This window comes from Panthera pardus, unplaced genomic scaffold, assembly GCF_024362965.1.
Source record: "Panthera pardus isolate Hobbes unplaced genomic scaffold, ASM2436296v1 HiC_scaffold_18, whole genome shotgun sequence".
NCBI lineage: Eukaryota > Metazoa > Chordata > Mammalia > Carnivora > Felidae > Panthera > Panthera pardus.
Genome location: NW_026526743.1, coordinates 7129003 through 7146819, shown reverse-complemented (window position 1 = coordinate 7146819; position 17817 = coordinate 7129003). Strand labels below are relative to the sequence as shown.

General features: G+C 48.8%; 1 protein-coding gene and 1 long non-coding RNA gene across 3 annotated transcripts in view; one reads left to right on the top strand and one right to left on the bottom strand.

Annotated features, from left to right (window-relative positions):
- The first annotated feature begins 144 nt into the window (after positions 1–144).
- Positions 145–5673, top strand: TSEN34 (tRNA splicing endonuclease subunit 34). 2 transcript variants are annotated; one of them, XM_019436737.2, is made up of 5 exons: positions 145–258; positions 989–1235; positions 1486–1747; positions 1898–2155; positions 5177–5673. In XM_019436737.2, exons 2-5 carry the CDS (start codon positions 993–995, stop codon positions 5362–5364), a joined length of 951 nt encoding a protein of 316 aa, XP_019292282.2. In that variant the 5' UTR covers positions 145–258; positions 989–992; the 3' UTR covers positions 5365–5673. The 2 variants fall into 2 exon arrangements, with proteins under 2 accessions (XP_019292282.2, XP_019292280.2); XM_019436735.2 differs by having other exon boundaries at positions 205–318.
- A 2667-nt stretch (positions 5674–8340) lies between these two features.
- The window catches only part of LOC109259263 (uncharacterized), a 23988-nt gene continuing 14511 nt past the window's right edge, over positions 8341–17817 (bottom strand). The window contains exon 3 of the long non-coding RNA XR_008423323.1: positions 8341–10063. This is a non-coding gene — a long non-coding RNA (uncharacterized LOC109259263). The remainder of the gene's footprint in view (positions 10064–17817) is intronic.

Sequence of the window (17817 nt, the reverse complement as noted above, 5' to 3'; positions counted from 1 at the left end):
TAAGCCTCACTTTCTCTAGTGGCCGAACCCTAGCGGCGGGGACGTTCCCTTCGAGAGGGCGGGGCCAAGGTGTTCCACTCTACGAGGAAGGCGGGGCTACGGCGCCGCTGGGGGCGGATCCCAGACTTCCCGCTTCGCTGAGGTGGCGGTGTGACGAAATTGACGCAGGGGGTCGGGATGCGGAGGGGTGGAGGAAGCAGCGCGTGGCGCGCTACGTAGGGGGTGGCTCCGCCGGGACTGCGAGTTGGTGTTTACGAGGTGACTAACTGGTTCTGTCAGAGGACGGTGCCGCATTCTGAGGGGAGCGCTCACGAGGGGGTGAGCCCGCCCGGACGGAGAACGGACCGTGGTGCCCAGGGGGAGGGGCTTCCGGCCGCGGGGTTCGCTCAGTGGGGCGGGTACTCCCCAACTGGGAGTGCTTGAGGCCGGAGGGGGCGGGGCCTGGCCGCGGGGTTGACGGGAGCCGAGGATGCCCGATCGCGGGACCGCTGCGTTCGGGAGGGGGCGGGGCTGCGAGTTCGGCCGAGTCGAGGCGGTCCGAATGCCCGAAATCTGGCGCCGGGCGGGGGCGGGCCTTCTGCCGTGGGCGTCCGACCCGGTGCGAGGAGGCCCGGAGGCCGCGCCTCGGGGCTTCGGAAGGGGGCGGGCCCGAGTTCCGAGCCACCCGAAGGGGGCGTGGCCCTGCACTAGCGGAGGCTTGTCTCGGAGCCTGAAGGCGAGATGGCCGGGACGCCGACCACGGGGTCCTGGGGGCCCCAGCGACTCGGCGGAGGGCGGGGTCTTGTCTCGGCGGCCCCGGGGCCTGGCGGGATCGCTGAGGGGGCGGGGCTCGGCCTGGAGACTCAGCAGGTGGCAAAGGCTGCCGTGACGAGGCCCCACCCCCGAGGCTCAGGGGCGGGGCCTCGCTGAACCCCCGCCCCCTCACTCCCCACCCCTAAGCGGTGGGAGCGCTAAGTCGGTGACCTTTGTGTCCCCCTGGCTCCCGCAGGAGGATGCTGGTGGTGGAGGTGGCGAACGGCCGCTCCCTGGTATGGGGGGCCGAAGCGGTGCAGGCGCTGCGGGAGCGTCTGGGAGTGGGGGGCCGCACGGTGGGCGCCCTGCCCCGCGGGCCCCGCCAGAACTCGCGCCTGGGCCTCCCGCTGCTGCTGATGCCCGAGGAGGCGCGGCTCCTGGCCGAGATCGGTGCCGTGACCCTGGTCAGCGCCCCGCGCCCGGATCCACGCCAACACAGCCTGGTAAGGGGCGGGCCGGGGGCGCGAACGCCCTGGACCTGCCGAAGTACAGGCAGGACACCTGGACTCCGCGGGTTCGGTCCCTAAGGTGGGAGGGGTCAGGGCGTCCTCGATTCTGGAAGAATGTGGGTGCAGGAGATTGGCATCCCCGAGTTCGGGCCTTGAGGTTGGGAGGGGTCAGGGGGTCAGGATACCTGGCTTTCTAAAGCGGGATATACTTGGATCCTGGGATTCTCGCTGATTTACTTGTCAGGCTCTGGCATCCTTCAAACGCCAGCAAGAGCAAGACTTCCAGGAGCAAAGCGCCCTGGCAGCCGAGGCCCGTGAGACTCGTCGTCAGGAGCTCCTAGAGAAGATTGCAGAGGGCCAGGCTGCGAAGAAGCAGAGGCTGGAACAGGAATCAGGGAGCAGCGGGAGCCAGGAGGCCGGTGGGAGCCAGGAGGCGGGTGGGAACCAAGCTCCCGCGGAGAATGAGGCCAGTGCCAGCCAGGCTTCTGGAGAGCACGAGGAAGCAGGTGAGGCTGAGACTTGGAGTCCAGGGACCAGGGGAAGGGAGGGAGAGGTCTTTTGGGAATCCTGGCTGGAATCCCGGCCTGGGACTCCCTGGAGGATGAAAAGACGTCGTCCTTGAATTCACCCAGTTCTCTTGGATTCACCTCCCCCAGGTTCCTCTTCTCCCCAGCCAGGGCCTTCAGATGGGGTGGCCCCCTTGCCCAGGTCCGCCCTGCTGGTCCAGTTGGCCACTGCTAGGCCCCGACCCATCAAGGCTAGACCCCTGGATTGGCGCGTCCAGTCCAAAGACTGGCCCCATGCTGGCCGTCCTCTCCATGAACTTCGCTACAGCATCTACAGAGACCTGTGGGAGCGAGGCTTCTTCCTCAGTGCTGCTGGCAAGTTTGGGGGTGACTTCCTGGTCTATCCTGGTGAGTTTGGGTGGGGACCTCCAGTTGTGGCCCCCTTTTTCACAACCCCTCCACAGTCCGCATGTTTCCTTTTTGCCTTTTCTCAGCGTCTGAAACCCGTGGAAGGACAGGAGACACTTGGGAACCCAAGCTCATTTGGAGGGCAGTTTAGTAAATTTCATTAAGCACTTACTTTGACCCCCAAATTTCACTTAGAGACACTTAGATATGTGCACAGAACATACAAGAAATCATCATCACAGGATCCTTTAAAGTAGTGAAATACTAGAAAACAAGCAGAATTAAAAAAAATTGTTTTTAATGTTCATTTTTGAGAGACAGCGTGCAAGCGAGAGTGGGGCAGAGACGGAGAAACTGAGTCTGAAGCAGGCTCCAGGCTCTGAGCTGTCAGTACAGAGCTCGACGTGGGGCTGGAACCCACGAACCTCGAGATCATGACCTGAGCTGAAGTTGGACGCTTAACCGACTGAGCCACCCAGGCGCCCCCAGAATGATTATGAATGGGTTAGCAGTTAAACACTGGTGCTAGTCGTCAGAGTAACGTAGGTCCATGTGCACTTATGAAAAGATGACCAAAGGGGGAGAAAAAGAACCACTTGTCAAAACGTGTATGGTAAAATACTCTATATTTTATGTTACCGTGCAGTCTTATGCACGTTATTTAAGTAGCATTAAAAATTATGGCTCCAGTGAAAGAATGTGGACAGAACTTAAGATAAAACGGTGTGAGTAGATGAAGAGAATCCTATCAAACAAGTGGAAAAAGGTGTGCAAACACGGACTCCAGCCCAAGTACAGTGGTTTCCTCTGGGAGGGAATTTGCATCAGGTGTAGGAACAGGAGCCTTTTGCTGTATCAGTTAATTTTTGAATTTGTAGTAAGAGTGCCTTTATTGTGTAACTGAAAGGTTAAGAAAAATAAGTCTGCAGGAAAATCAACCTCTTTGTTCCTCCTGAGAATGTAGAAAGATAGAAGCACCTGGTAAGTAGTCAGGTCTTAGCTGTTCACTGGAGACCGACCGGGGTGTCTGAGGTGAGGCGAGGGCCTGCGTCTCTTCTGAGAATGAACAGGTAACTAAGGGACTGGCTTAGGAACCCAGGACAGTGTGCCTGCCCTGTGCTCTGCAGATAACCACACTTTGATTACTTTGCTGCTGCTGCTGTGTGTGTGTGTGTCTGTGTGTGTGTGTGTGTGTGTGTGTGTGTGTGTGTGTGTGTGACTCCCGCATGTAAGAGATTATTTTGGTTTTGAAAATGAATAGTCAGTTTACTAATCATATGAATGCTAATACCCAGTTCTTTTTGAAGCTTCCAGTTCAATTTATAAATCTTTTCAGTCTAGCAGATTTTAAGGGGACTCTTAGTCTAAGTTTGATCCCACTTGTAAAAGGAGTTAAGTAATTTTCAATGTGATAAGCTGCATTTTAAATTTTAATATATTTTCCTTTTTAAGGAAAATGGTTTTCCTGGTTATAGAACTTGCCGCTAATTCAGATCTAAAAAACTACAAATGGGGTGCTTTTTAAGTTTATATGTTCTAATGCTGTTAATACACTTACAAAATTTCAGGTTAAAAAAAGTTTGACTCCACCAATAACTCAATCACACATTTGAAACTGAATCACAAGACTGGCCTGTTAGCTCTAGTGGATCAATATTTCTAAAATGATACATACTCAGTGTATGAAATATACGTGGAATCCTTGTTCCCTGAAGATTAATAGTCAAGGTCTGGATCCCTTAAATATATTTAAACATTTATTTATCTTGAGAGAGACAGAGCGCGAGCAGATGAGGGGTAGAGGGAGACACACAGAATCTGAAGCAGGCTCCAGGCTCTGAGCACAGAGCCTGACGTGGGGCTCAAACCCACGAACCGCGAGACCGTGACCTGAGCCGAAGTTGGATGTTTGCCCAACTGAGCCACCGAGGCGCCCCTTAAATATTTCTAACAGTAAATCCTCCTGAACTGTAAAGACAGTAAGCCTCTAAGAACAGTTTTGGGGTAACTTCTCAAGTCTTTGATGTTTCCTTCTCAGCAGGTGTCATACCAGCCAGAGAGATGCCTGGCTCCTGGCTGGGTTCTTGCTGGAGGCCCAGCTGCCAGCCTGGGCCTTGTTTTCCTGTTGCCATGACACTCCCCTGTCAGATGGGATGTCTCGTAGCCTTGCTCTTGGAGACTTCCATTACCTACCACTTAATCCTCTGCGTCGTGCCCCACTGGTTCCTACTCTGCTCAGTCACATTTATCTAATCCAGGGGCACACTGCAGCCCCCATCAAATGCGGCCCACCAGTTTTTAAAGAGAAAGTTACTGGGACGCAGGCCGATGCATTTATTTACGTATGGTCTGTGGCTTCTGCTGTGCTACAGGAGTGAGGTGTGTACTTGTAACATGACCCACAAAACAATATTTACTGTGTGGCCCTTTGCTGTATTAACTCCGTTATCCCATCTATTCATTCCTCTGTCCCGTTGTAAATTCTTTTTTTCTTTTAGTCTCTTGGAGTCACTTGTCCCTGGACATTGATGTGATGTCCTGTGTGTTCCTCACGGCTTTCCCTGACTTTGTGGTCCTGGTTCTTACGTCACGACAGTGACATATTCAGTTACTTGTTCGGTTTGTCGTTTAAGGACGATTATGCTGTTGGTGTGTGGCAGCTTCCTGCCCCTGTCCCACTGTATCATTGGCTTTTCCAAGTTGGTACACCGTTTCGATTTTAAAGGCTGTATGCTATCCAGTCTTACTGAGAGACCCTGAATTTAACAAGTCTGTGGCTTGGTTGTTTCTGTTTCTTAGCGGTTGTAAATGATAACAGGGTGAAGAGCTTTATTCGGCATTTTAGGGGTGCTATCCTTGTAAGAAAAAAATTCCACGAATGGAATTGCTGGGTCCAAGAATAGCTATTTTTAAATATTCATAGCGATTACAAGATGGTTCCCATGTCCTACCAATGGACATTCCAGCGTCTTCCGGCCCTCTGCCCCTGGAAATTGCCACATGTCTCTCTCTCTCACCCAGGTGACCCACTTCGTTTCCACGCCCATTACATTGCTCAGTGCTGGGCTCCTGGGGACCCCATTCCACTCCAGGACCTGGTTTCTGCCGGCCGCCTGGGAACCAGCGTCAAAAAGACGCTGCTCCTGTGTTCTCCTCAGCCTGACGGTAAGGTGGTCTACACCTCCCTGCAGTGGGCCAGCCTGCAGTGAACTCCAGAGACCTAGGGGAACGTGGCTGCATCTGTGGAAAGAGCCTTTCTAGATGGTCCCATGCTCACATCTGCGCGGGAGGCCTCGACACCCTCCTCCCTCTCTCTGCGGTTAAGTTTTGAGTCCGGATTTATAAACACTACACCTTCTTACTTCCCTCCCTGTTTCAAAGCACTTATTGGCTGCGATGTTTTTGTAGTTACCTGTTTCCAAACTGTGAGCTTCTTGAGGGTGAAGACTAGGTTTGATTCATGTCTGTTTTCTACCGGGCACAGGTCCCAACAGGTCCCAGTAAACTTGTTGAATAAACATGGAGTCTGTGATTTCAATCCCGACGGCAATCCTGGGAAGCGTGGGCCTTTGCATTTGTTTAAGCCGGCGAGGGAAAGGCCTGAAGGAGGTCACACATCTAGGAGGTATCCAGCAGGCTGACATTTAAAACTTGGTCCTGCTGATTGCAGAGTCTGAACTCTGTCCACCGCACTGACCTCCTTTTGAAAAGATTGTCACGGAACATTTCAGATGCGTACAAAGGCATAAATTAAATAATGCCTATACGCCTGCAGAAAAGAAGGACGTGAGTTCGCAATTTCATGACAGGAGTTAGGGGAGGGAAGGGGAGTGTCCAGAAGGGCACTTGAGGCTTGGGGAATGCTGGAGGTGGTCTTTTTCTTGACCTGGGTGGTGTTTATTCAGGTGTATAGAATTATTTTTAGAATTATTTTTACCCTACACCTATACTTTTTTTTTTTAATTTAAAAAAAAAAATTTTTTAATACTTATTTTTAAGAGAGACAGACAGATCGCGAGCCAGGGAGGGGCAGAGAGAGAGGGAGACACAGAATCCGAAACAGCTCCAGGTTCTGAGCTGTCAGTACAGAGCCCAAGGTGGGGTTCAAACCCAGAAGCCATGAGATCATGGTCTGAGCTGGAGTCGGATGTTTAACCCACTGAGCCACTCAGGGGCTCCCCCCTCTTTTTTTCCTTTAATTTTAACGTTTATTTATTATTGAGAAACAGAGAGAGACAGAGCATGAGTGTGGGAGGGACAGAGAGAAGGGGAGACATAGAATCTGAAGCAGGCTCCGAGTCGTCAGCACAGAGCCAGACATGGGGCTTGAACTCACAAACCGCGAGATCGTGACCTGAGTCGAAGCTGGACACTTAACCAACTGAGCCACCCAGGTGCCTGTTTTCTTCTAATTTTAGAGAGAGTGTGTGTGCAATTGTTGGGGGAGGAGAAGCAGAGAGAGACAGAGAATCCTAAGCAGGCTCCACACTTGGCGCAGAGCCTGACGTGGGGCTTGACTCCACGACCCTGGGACCATGAGTTGAGCCAAATTCAAGAGTCAGATGCCCAACTGACTAAGCCACCCAGGTGCTCCCAAATTCTTTTTTATTTTTTTATTAAAAAAAATTTTTGTTTTTAATCTTTATTTCTGAGAGAGACAGAGACAGAATGCAAGTGGGTTGGGGCAGAGAGAGAGGGAGGCACAGAATCCGAAGCAGGCTCCAGGCTCTGAGCTGTCAGCACAGAGCCCGACACGGGGCTTGAACTCACAGACCGTGAGATCATGACCTGAGCCGAAGTCGGTCACTCAGCCGACTGAGCCACCCCGGGTGCCCCTAGGTATATTTTAAATGTATAGTTTTGTCAAATAGATTTCGTTACTGAAGTCTAGTCACATGGTTAATGATTCTGGGGCTGAAAGTCTGTTTCTCTAGTTTCTCAGTCTGTGCCCCCAATTTCTTCTTTCTCTCCTACCCTTCACAGTAAACACATTTGCTAGAACCACAACTGCCAGTAATCTTAGATTAATTTAAAACAGGACACTAACCCCAGCCTGGTTAACGCTTTCTTTGTGCCTCTTTGCTAACTGGCTTGTAAATATCTTCTCCAGGCTCTCTCTTCTCTCCAACAAAGTACTTAGTTGACTTAGTACTCAGTACCTATGTCTTCTCTCAAAAATTCCTCACTAAAAAACATGTGGATGCCTGGCTGGCCCATTCGGTAGACTCTTTATCTCAGGGTCGTGAGTTTGAGCCCCATGTTGGGCCTAGAGCTTGCTTAAACAAAATTTGTAAGGACATCCACTTGCAAAAACCAAACAAAAAATCCAGATATGGACCTCATACCCTTTACAGACATTAACTCAAAATAGATCATAGACCTCAATATAAAATGCAGAGCTAGACCACTTGTGGGAGGTAATGAGAAAACGTAGACGACCGTGGGTGTGGCAGTGATATTCCAGACACAACACCACAGGTGTGCCCGATGGAAGAATTGATAAGCTGGACTTCATTACAATGCAAAACGGAGAAAGTCCTGTCCAAGTCAGCTGATAAAGGACTGTCGTCCAAAATATTTTGTAGCTCTTACAAGTCAACAATGAGAAACAATCTGCCCAAAAAACAAATCAACCGGAGGCCCTAACGGACACCTCACTGAAGGCGTCCCGCAGCTGGCAAGCAAGCACGTGAGAAGGTGCCCCACGCCCTGTGCCATCTGAGCCGTGCAGAGTCAAGCAACAATGAGATACCGCTACATGCCTGTGTGAAGGGCGGAAATCCAGAACAGCGACACCACCGAGTGCCGACGAGGCGTGGAGCGCCAGGACCTCTGGTTCACGGCTGGCTGGTAGGGAACAGGGTGGCACAGCCACTTGGGAGGGTGGTGTGGAGAGTTTTCACAAAACTTGAGTGTACCCTCACCATCCGCAGTGGGTGCCACTGTCCCCAGCAGTGATGCTCCTTGGATTTACCTAGAGGAGTCCGACATTTATGACCCCACAAAACCTGCACGTGCATGTTCTTAGTGCGGCGTTATTCACAACTGCCGACACTCGGGCGCAACCAAGGTCCTTTGTAGATGAATGAAAAATACACTGTGGTCCTTCCAGATGATGGAATGCTATTCAGTGCTAAAGAGAGTCGAAATGTCAAGCACAAAAATACATAGAGGATCCTTTTTTTTTTTTTTTAAAGTTTATTTATTTTGGGAGAGGGAGAAAGAGACGGAAAGAGACCCAAAGCAGGCTCTGTGCTCTCAGCGAGCTCACAAACTGTGAGATCACGACCTGAGCTGAAATCAAGAGTCGGAGGCTTAAGTGACTGAGCCCCCCAAGGCGCTCCCATGGAGGACCCTTAAATGCACACTCCTAAGTGAGAGAAGCCAGTCTGAAAAGGCTGCATGCCATACGATTCCAACTGTATGACTTTGTGGAGAAGACAAAACTGGCGACTGAAAAGATGAGTGGCTGATGGGTTGGGGAGGAGGGATGAACAGGGGAAGCAAAGAGAAGTTTTAGGCCCGTGAAACTACTCTGAGACCAAAATGTTGGATATATATCATTATCTGTCCAAACCCACGGAAGGCACAGCACCACGAGTGACCCCATATGTTTACGGCCTCGGTGCTAATGACGTGTTGTGTGGGCTCATCGGTGGTAACAAATGTACCCTCTGGCAGGGGATGTTGAGGATGGGAGAGGCAGGCTGTGCATGAGTGGGGGCAGGGGGCACACTCCTCTGTACCTTTGCTTCGAACCTAAAACTGGTCTAAGAAAAAACTCTATAGGTGCTACCTTCCAAACGCTGTAGACCCGATCTGACCACTTCACCTTCACGGCCAACACGTTGGCAAAGGCAACGACATTACGCACGTGGATGACTGTAGTGGCTTCCTGACTCCTCTCCCTGGACTCCACCCTTGCCCCTCTGTCATGGGTTTTCTTTTTTTTTTTTTTTTTTTTTTTTTTAACGTTTATTTATTTTTGAGACAGAGAGAGACAGAGCATGAACGGGGGAGGGGCAGAGAGAGAGGGAGACACAGAATCGGGAGCAGGCTCCAGGCTCTGAGCCATCAGCCCAGAGCCCGACGTGGGGCTCACATTCACGGACCGCGAGATCGTGACCTGAGCTGAAGTCGGACGCTCGACCGACTGAGCCACCCAGGCGCCCCTGTCATCGGTTTTCAACAGCATGGCTGGCGGCTGGTGTAATTGGGTCAATAGGTGGGTCTGATGTGTCCCTCCCCTTTAGAACTCTCCAGTAATTTCCATCGCAAAGTCAAAGCAAAGGCCCTACGGTGCACGTTCTCCGTCCCCATCCGTGCCCCCCTCCTTGCTTATGCTGCTCCGTCCACGTGGGCTCCCATGACTCTACTGGGGATGCTCTTCCTCTGGTAGCCACATAGTCTTGTCCCCCACTGCCCGCTGGCCTTTCCTTCCATGTCACCTTCTCAGGCCTTCCATGGTAACCTGACCCAAAAATTGAACACCCCTCCTGTATGCCCCTTCTTTCTTGATTTATTTGCCTCACCATGATCACTGGTGTGATTTATAATGAGAAATACACATTTGGTCTTCAGCCCCATTCCTGGCACAGTCCCCCTAAAACCCTTGCAGTTTCTCAAGAGCAACAAAGGTGTCTTGATATTTCTAACACAGCCCTTTCAACCACACCTGGGTTTATATTGATGAAGTGGCCTCCAGGGAAGAGAGAGTGGCTGAAAAGTTGGGTTGCTCACAAATTGCCAGCAATTTAATTAATCGTGCCCATGTAATGAAGCCACCATAAAAATGCCAAAGGATGGGATCGGAGAGGTTCCGAGAGAGCGGCGTACCTGGAGGGTGCACGGAGGCCCCACGTCCTATCCTCACACCTGGCTGACGCGTCTCCATTACATTACATTCTTCTGTAATGAAACAGTGATCGGGTAAGTAACATGTTCCTCTGAGTTCTGTGAGCCGCTCTAGCAAATTAGTGAACTGGAGGAGGGGGTTGTGAGAAACGTCAATCATTGATGACGCATACATAGAGTTATTCATATATTTAACTTTTTTTAAGTTAACGTTTTTAAATTATTTATTTAACTTTATTTTATTTATTTTGAGAGAGAGAGAGAGAGCACGTGCAAGCAGGGGACGGGCAGAGAGAGAGGGAGAGGGAGAATCTCAAATTCCAAGCCGGCTTCTCACTGCCAGTGGGAAGCCCAATGTGCGGCCCGATCCCACGAAACACAAGGTCATGACCTGAGCCAAGAGTCAGATGCTGGACCGACTGAACCACCCAGGCACCCCCGTTATTCATACATTTAACAATTTAGTGACTATTAACTATAGTTGAGCCTCTCCTAAGACACTGATCACTAGGAAAGATGAGGCCTCTGCCCTCCTACAGCTGTTTCATCTGGGAGCTACTCTTTAAACAAGAAAGTAAAAATGAACAAGGGAGCCTGAAAGACAACAATACATGGTGAGGGTAACAACAATGATGCTGACAGTGCTTTCCTTGCGCGGCCATTGCCCTCAGCACTCTGTGTGGACTGTCTCATCAGTCCTCACCGCGACCCCATGAGGTAGGCCCCGCCAACACCCCCATTTCACAGGGGAGGAAGCTGAGGCAGGGAACGGTTGCAAAACTTGTCCAGGGGATTTTAGCGGGCAAGGGGTTGCAGGACTTTCGTCCACGGGTCTGGCTAGAGTGGAGCCGCCTCTCAGAGGAGGGGGCACTGCCCACTGGGAGCATAGGGCCGGACCGTCTCAGCTCCAGCCTTGGCCTGACCTCCTTTGTTGAGAGACTGCACGGCAAACGGATGGCCAGACCATACATGAGATAGAATTCTGACCCACAGCCTGTGGCCACCTGCCCAGAAGGCCTGCCTGCAAGCTCTAGTAGCCGTGCAGGAAGCCAGACGATAACCCTGTAACAATCGCTCCAAAATAGCCAGGGCCTGAGGAGTGACCACCAGCTCCCCTAATCTGTGTCCCTGACTGTAATTTAGGACCGACAAGAGACAGGCAAATATGCTCCCCTAACCACTAAGGTAGGACAGCGACTTGCAGTGAGCCTGCCTCAGCTCCCCTGGGCCCACAGGCTCCGGGCAGGGGGCACCTGCTTTCCTCGGTCTGCACTTTGAGATTTCCCACTCCTTCGCCTGCCTTTGTGTTTTGGCCACAGTGGCCATTGTTTCTTCTCCTTTGCCTGGTCTTTGCTGGTTTCCACATCGTGTAATCTTGGGCAAGCTTGGTGCCTCAGATCTGCCTCTGCACAACAGGTCTAATGACTGTACTAGTGACTCCTTGTCATGAGGGAGGGCAGCTTTCCTGGCGGGGCTCCTGAAGCAGTGCTGGAGACTAAGTACGTGAATACCTGTGGGGACTAAGTACGTGAATGTATGTGGGGACTAAATACGTCAACACATGTGGGGACCAAGTACGTCAATGCATGTGGAGACTAAGTACGTCAATGGATGCATACTTCTAATGGTGATCAGTGCACCACTGGCGTGAATGGCGTTTCTCCAGACGGGAAGGGGCAGGAGGAAAGACAGGCACTTTCCCTTCATGGCGCTCCACACATGGCGCTCTGAGTTTTCTACAGACTGAAGGTTTGGGCAACCCTGCGTCAAGCAAATATACTGCTGCCATTTTCCCAACAGCATTTGCTCACTTCGTGTCTCTGGGTCACATTTTGGTAATTATCCCAGTATTTCAAGCTTTATCATGGTTATTATATTTGTGATGGTGATGGGTGAGCAGTGATCTTTGAGGTTCCCATTGTCATTGTTTTGGGGTGCCACGAACCACACCCTCATAAGAGGGAAAACTTAATAAATGTTGTGTGTGTTCCAACTGCTCCACTGGCCAGCCGTTCCCCATCTCTCTTCCTCTCCGTGGGCCTCCCTGTTCCCAAAGACACAACAGTGGTGAGATAGGGCCCATTAATAGCCCTACAGTGGCTCCAAGTGTCCAAGTGAGAGGAAGAGTCATACGTCTCCCCCTTTAAATTAGAAGAGACGAGAAGTGCTTAAGCTCAATGGGGAAGGCAGGTCAAAGGCCAAGACGGCCAGAAGCTAGGCCTGTGCTGCCAGACAGCCCCGCTGTAAACGCAAAGGAGAAATTCGTGAAGGATGTTGGAAGTGCTACTCCAGAGCAAGGCCCTGACTCCCTTCAATGCTGTGGATGCTGAGAGAGGTGGGGGAGGCGGCAGAAGACCAGTCTGAAGCTGGCAGAGGTGCTTCAGGAGACTGAAGGAAAGAAGGCCTCTCCATAACGTCAGGTGCAAGGTGAGGCAGCAAGTGCTGATGGAGAAGCTGCAACAGGTTCTCCAGAGCTCGCTGAGATCACTTGTGAAGGTGGTTACACCAAACAACAGATTTCCAGTGTAGACGAAACAGCCTCCTACTGGAAGAAGATGCCACATAGGACTCTCATCGCCAGACAGGGCAAGTCAAGGCCTGGCTTCAAAGCTTCGGAGGACAGCCCAACTCCTGTTAGGGGCTAACGCAGCTGCTGACTTTAAGTGGAAGTCAGAGCTCAGTGACCACTCTGAAAATCCCAGAGCCCTTAAGAATGTTGCTCCATAAACAGAGCAGCAAAGCCTGGATGACAGCACATCTCTCTACAACGGGGTTACTGAATATTTTAAGCCCACTGTGGAGACCTACCGCTCAGGGAAAAAAAAATCCTTTAAAATATGACTGTTCCCTGACAATGTACCCGGTCACCCAAGAGCTCTGGTGGGGATGCACAATGAGAGGAACGCTGTTTTTCATGCCTGCAGACACAGCACGCATCCTGCCGCCCGTGGATCAAGGAGTAATTTCAACTTTCAAGTCTTAGCAATAAAGACATACATTTCGTAAGCATATAGCTGCCATAGACAGTGATTCCTCTGATGGATCTGGGCGAAGTCAGTTGAAAACCTTCTGGAAAAGACTCAGCATTCTAGATGCCACAAGGGACATTCGTGATTCATGGGAAGAGGTCAACATATCCACATCAACAGGAGTTTGGAAGAAGTTGATTACGACCCTCACGGGTGACGTTGAGGGGTTCAAGACTTCGGTGGAGGACACAACTGCAGATGTGGTGGAAACAGCAAGAGAAGCTCAATTAGAAGTGGAGCCTGAAGAAGAGATTACATTGCTATGCTCTCGTGACAAAACTTTAATGGATGAGGACTCACTCCTGAAGGATGAGCAAAGAAAGCGGTTTCCTCAGATGGAACTGACTCCTGGAGAAGACGCTGTGAATACTGTAGAAATGACAACAAAGGATTTAGAACCTCACGCAAACTTAGTAAAGCAGCGGGATTTGAAAGAATGGACTCCCATTTCGGAAGAAGTCTACTGTGGGTAAAATAGTATGAAACCTGCTACAGAGAAACTGTGACAGGAAGAGTCAACTGTTGTGGAAAACTTCCCTGTTGTCATCTTGAAGAGATTGGCACAGCCACCCTGTCTCCAGCAACCACCACCCTGACCAGTCAGCAGCCACCAACATGGAGGCAAGACCCTCCGTCAGCAGAAGGGTTATGACTCGCTATAAGTTCAGCTGATGGTTAACATTTGTTAGCAACAAAGCATTTTTAATTTTGTTAATGTTTATTATTTTTGAGAGAGAGAGAGAGAGAGAGAGAGAGACAGAGCACGACTGGGGGAGGGGTAGAGAGAGAGGGAGAGACAGTAACCAAAGCAGGCTCCAGGCTCCGAGCTGTCAGCACGGAGCCCGATGTGGGGCTTGAACTCACAAACCACGAGATCATGACCTGAGCCGAAGTCAGATGCTTAACCGACTGAGCCACCCAGGTGCCCCAGCAATAAAGTATTTTTAAATTAAGGTATGTACATTGGTTTTTTAGACATAATGCACACCTGATAGGCTAGAGTCTATCATAAGCACAACTTTTTCATATCCACCAGCACCCCCATGGCCATGTCCATGACCTGCCCGATCTTGCTGCTAGGAGTAGGCGTGTGTGTCGGGATGCTGTGTGACCCTTCTGTCGAGCCCGAATGAGCTTTGGGCTCATGTCAACACATCACCCACACAAGGCAGCTAGGCACCATTTAAAAAGCTGCTTCTGGGGGCACCTGGGTGGCTCGGTCGGTTAAGCGTCCGACTTCGGCTCAGGTCATGATCTCACGGTCCGTGGGTTCGAGCCCCGCGTCAGGCTCTGTGCTGACAGCTCAGAGCCTGGAGCCTGTTTCGGATTCTGTGTCTCCCTCTCTCTCTGCCCCTCCCCCGTTCATGCTCTGTCTCTCTCTGTCTCAAATATAAATAAACGTAAAAATAAATAAATAAATAAATAAATAAATAAATAAATAAATAAAATAAAAAGCTGCTTCTGGTGTCTACCACACAGTTTTGTACAAGAAAAATAAAGTGGTTTAAAGCTTCTTAAAAAAAAATAATAAAAAAATACAAAAATAAAAAGCTGCCCCTGATCCCAATAGAAACTGTATGACTGACGAGAGACACGTGTGTGTACACAACTGGAAGTGTCCACGATGAGCTAGCTGTGGCCATTTCCACCCCTTCGTAAGTTTGCAACCCACTGTTGGGTGAGTGGTAGGCCTGTGGCCATGAAAAGGTCCAGAGGACACACCTACGCTCTCACAATGACGCCTCTCTTCGGGGGTCATCAACAGCTGCGTGGCCTGGCTTGTGTTGGGGCGGTGTGAGGTTTTGGAGTAGTGTTGCTCTACAGCTACACTGGTGGGACTCTGAAAAATGTCAGTGAGGGAAAATGCCCTTAGTGAGCAGGTATGTGAGTAATAAGCAGGATGAAACAGAATAATACACTTTTTGTGGAAAGAGATCTGGCTAGGTGTGATGTACACAGACTCCTGGATAGTAGCAAATGCCTCACCTCCATGGTTGGGGGACTGGAAGGAGCAGAATCAGGTAGGGAGGAGATAGGGATATCCAGGAAGGAGGCATGTGTATGCATAGATGTATAGGGGTGGGCACAAAGCACTTGGGTCTTTGAATCAGATATAAATGTCCCCAAGAGAGTTCCCTGTACACATGGTCCTTAATGGCCAAGAGGACAACATGGCTTATTGGGCAGATGTCAGCCAGCCTCTGTTTTTCCTTTCCCAGTGTTTATGCAGGGGCCTATGGACAGGTGGCAGAAGACAGAGGGCACTTGGGAGTTTCATATTATGGTATGCCTTTCACCAAGAGTGACTGAACTACACACACTGCTCAACGTCCATCGCTTCAGCAGCGGAGACCGACACCAAGTCCTTAGTAGTGTTTCATTCCTATGGAAGCAAATCAGACAAGTGGTTGCAAGAGGATTTCATCCCCGGTGGAATGGACACTGATGGAGCCTAACTAGTGTGTGTGTGTGTGTGTGTGTGTGTGTGTGTGTGTGTGTGTGCGCACTGAGTTGTAAGATGTACCCCTTTAGGTGTGCAGTGTGTTCACCTTTGGCAAATGTAGAACTCATTTAAAAACCACCACCACAATCAATACTAAAACATTGCCATCACTCCTTAAAATTCCATGCTGAGTTTTTCGGTCAACCTGATGGAAGTAAACAGCAACCAGCTTTCCTTCTCTATGGGTTAGTCCTGCTCATTGTAGAACTTCGCAGGAATGAAATCGTAAACGTGTGTTCTGTCACATCTGCACTCTTTTGTGCAGTATGTTCTGAAAAACTCATCCATTTTATTGATATCTTTTAAATTTTCATTCCTCTAATAATTATAGATGTTGAGCATTTTTCATGTGCTCATTGTTATTTATATATCTTCTTTGAGAAATGTCTGTTCAAATTGTTTTGCTCATATGGGGGGGGTTGGTTATTATTTGTAAAAGTCCTTATTTGTTCTATATATAATCCTTTATCAGACATGCACACATACACACAGACTTTTCTTAGTCTTGGCTTGTTTCCATTATCAATTCTGTCTTTTGAAGAGCATACGTCTTTAGTTTTATGCAGTCCAAGAATCTTTTTTGGTTATTGTTTGTGCTTTTTGTTCCTCACTAACAAATCTTTGTCTAATCCAAAGTTGTAAAGATTTTTAAAAATGTTTTCTTTTTTTTCATTCTGATAACTTTCTTTTTTAAATTGTATTTATTTATATATTTTTAAAATTTACATCCAAATTAGTTAGCATATAGTGAAACAATGATTTCAGGAGGAGATTCCTTAATGCCCCTTGCCCATTTAGCCCACCCCCCCTCCCACAACCCCTCCAGCAACCCTTAGTTTGTTCTCCATATTTATGAGTCTCTTCTGTTTTGTCCCCCTCCCTGTTTTTATATTATTTTTGTTTCCCTTCCCTTATGTTCAGCTGTTTTGTTTCTTAAAGTCCTCATATGAGTGAACTCATATGATTTTTGTCTTTCTCTGACTAATTTCACTTAGTATAATACCCTCCAGTTCCATCCACATAGTTGCAAATGGCAAGATTTCATTCTTTTTGATTGCCGAGTAATACTCCACTGTATATATCTATATCTATATCTATATCTATATCTATATCTATATCTATATCTATATCTATATCTATATCTATCTATATCTATATATCTATATCTATATCTATATCTATATCTATATATCACATCTTCTTTATCCATTCATCCATCGATGGACATTTGGGCTCTTTCCATACTTTGGCTATTGTTGATAGTGCTGCTATGAACATTGGGGTGCACGTGTCCCTTCAAAACAGCACACCTGTATCCCGTGGATAAATGCCTAGTAGTATTGCTGGGTCGTAGGGTAGTTCTATTTTTAGTTTTTTGAGGAGCCTCCATACTGTTTTCCAGAGTGGCTGCACCAGCTTGCATTCCCAAAAATATTTTCTTTTAGATGCCTTATGGTTTTGACTTTTGCTATTAGGTCTTAGATCCGCTTCATGTGAATTATTGTGTATGATGTGAGGTAAAGGTCTAGGTTCATTTTTTTTTTTTTTCCAAAAAGGTATCTGGTTGTTCCAGCAACATTTGTTGAAGCTATTATCTTTTCCTCAATTTCCTCCTTTTTGTCACTTTGTTAAAAGTCAACCAATCAGACATGTTTACCTCTAGCATCTCTGTTGTTTCTTTTTTCCACCTTCCTATCTCTATGCAAATACCACACCATCCATTGCATTTGTTCCTTTCACAGAAAATCTTGGAGTAAGAAGATGTCCAATTTTATGCCTTTTCGGAATTGTTGTGCTATTATTGCTCTTTTTTTTTTTAAAGTTTATTTGTTTTGAGAGAGAGAAAGAGTGCATGAATGGGGGAGGGGCAGAGAGAGGGAGAGAGAGAGAAACCCAAGCAGGCTCCAAACTGTCAGCACAAAGCCCGATGAGGGGCTTGATCCCACGACCCTGGGATCACAATGAGCCAAAATCAAGTTGGACACTCAACCAACTGAGCCACCCAGGTGCCCCTATTATTGCTTTCATATTTCCACATACATGTTAGTATCAGCCTGTCAGCTGCTAAAACAGCTAGTTGGGATTTTTAAAAAATTATTTATTTAATTAAGTAATCCAACATGGGGCTGTAGTACATGACCCCGAGATCAAGAGTCACTTGCTCTTCCGACTGAGTCAGCCAGGTGCCCCAGCTAGTTGGGGTTTTGATTTGGCTTACATATCAGTTTAGAGAGACCTGATATCTTGACTATGTTGAGTCTTTTTTTTTTTAATTT

Coding starts and splice junctions, on each gene's coding strand:
- TSEN34 (XM_019436737.2), top strand. CDS start 993: ATGCTGGTGGTGGAGGTGGCGAACGGCCGCTCCCTGGTATGGGGGGCC. Junction 1,236..1,485: donor ATCCACGCCAACACAGCCTG/GTAAGGGGCGGG, acceptor TTTACTTGTCAG/GCTCTGGCATCCTTCAAACG. Junction 1,748..1,897: donor TGGAGAGCACGAGGAAGCAG/GTGAGGCTGAGA, acceptor CACCTCCCCCAG/GTTCCTCTTCTCCCCAGCCA.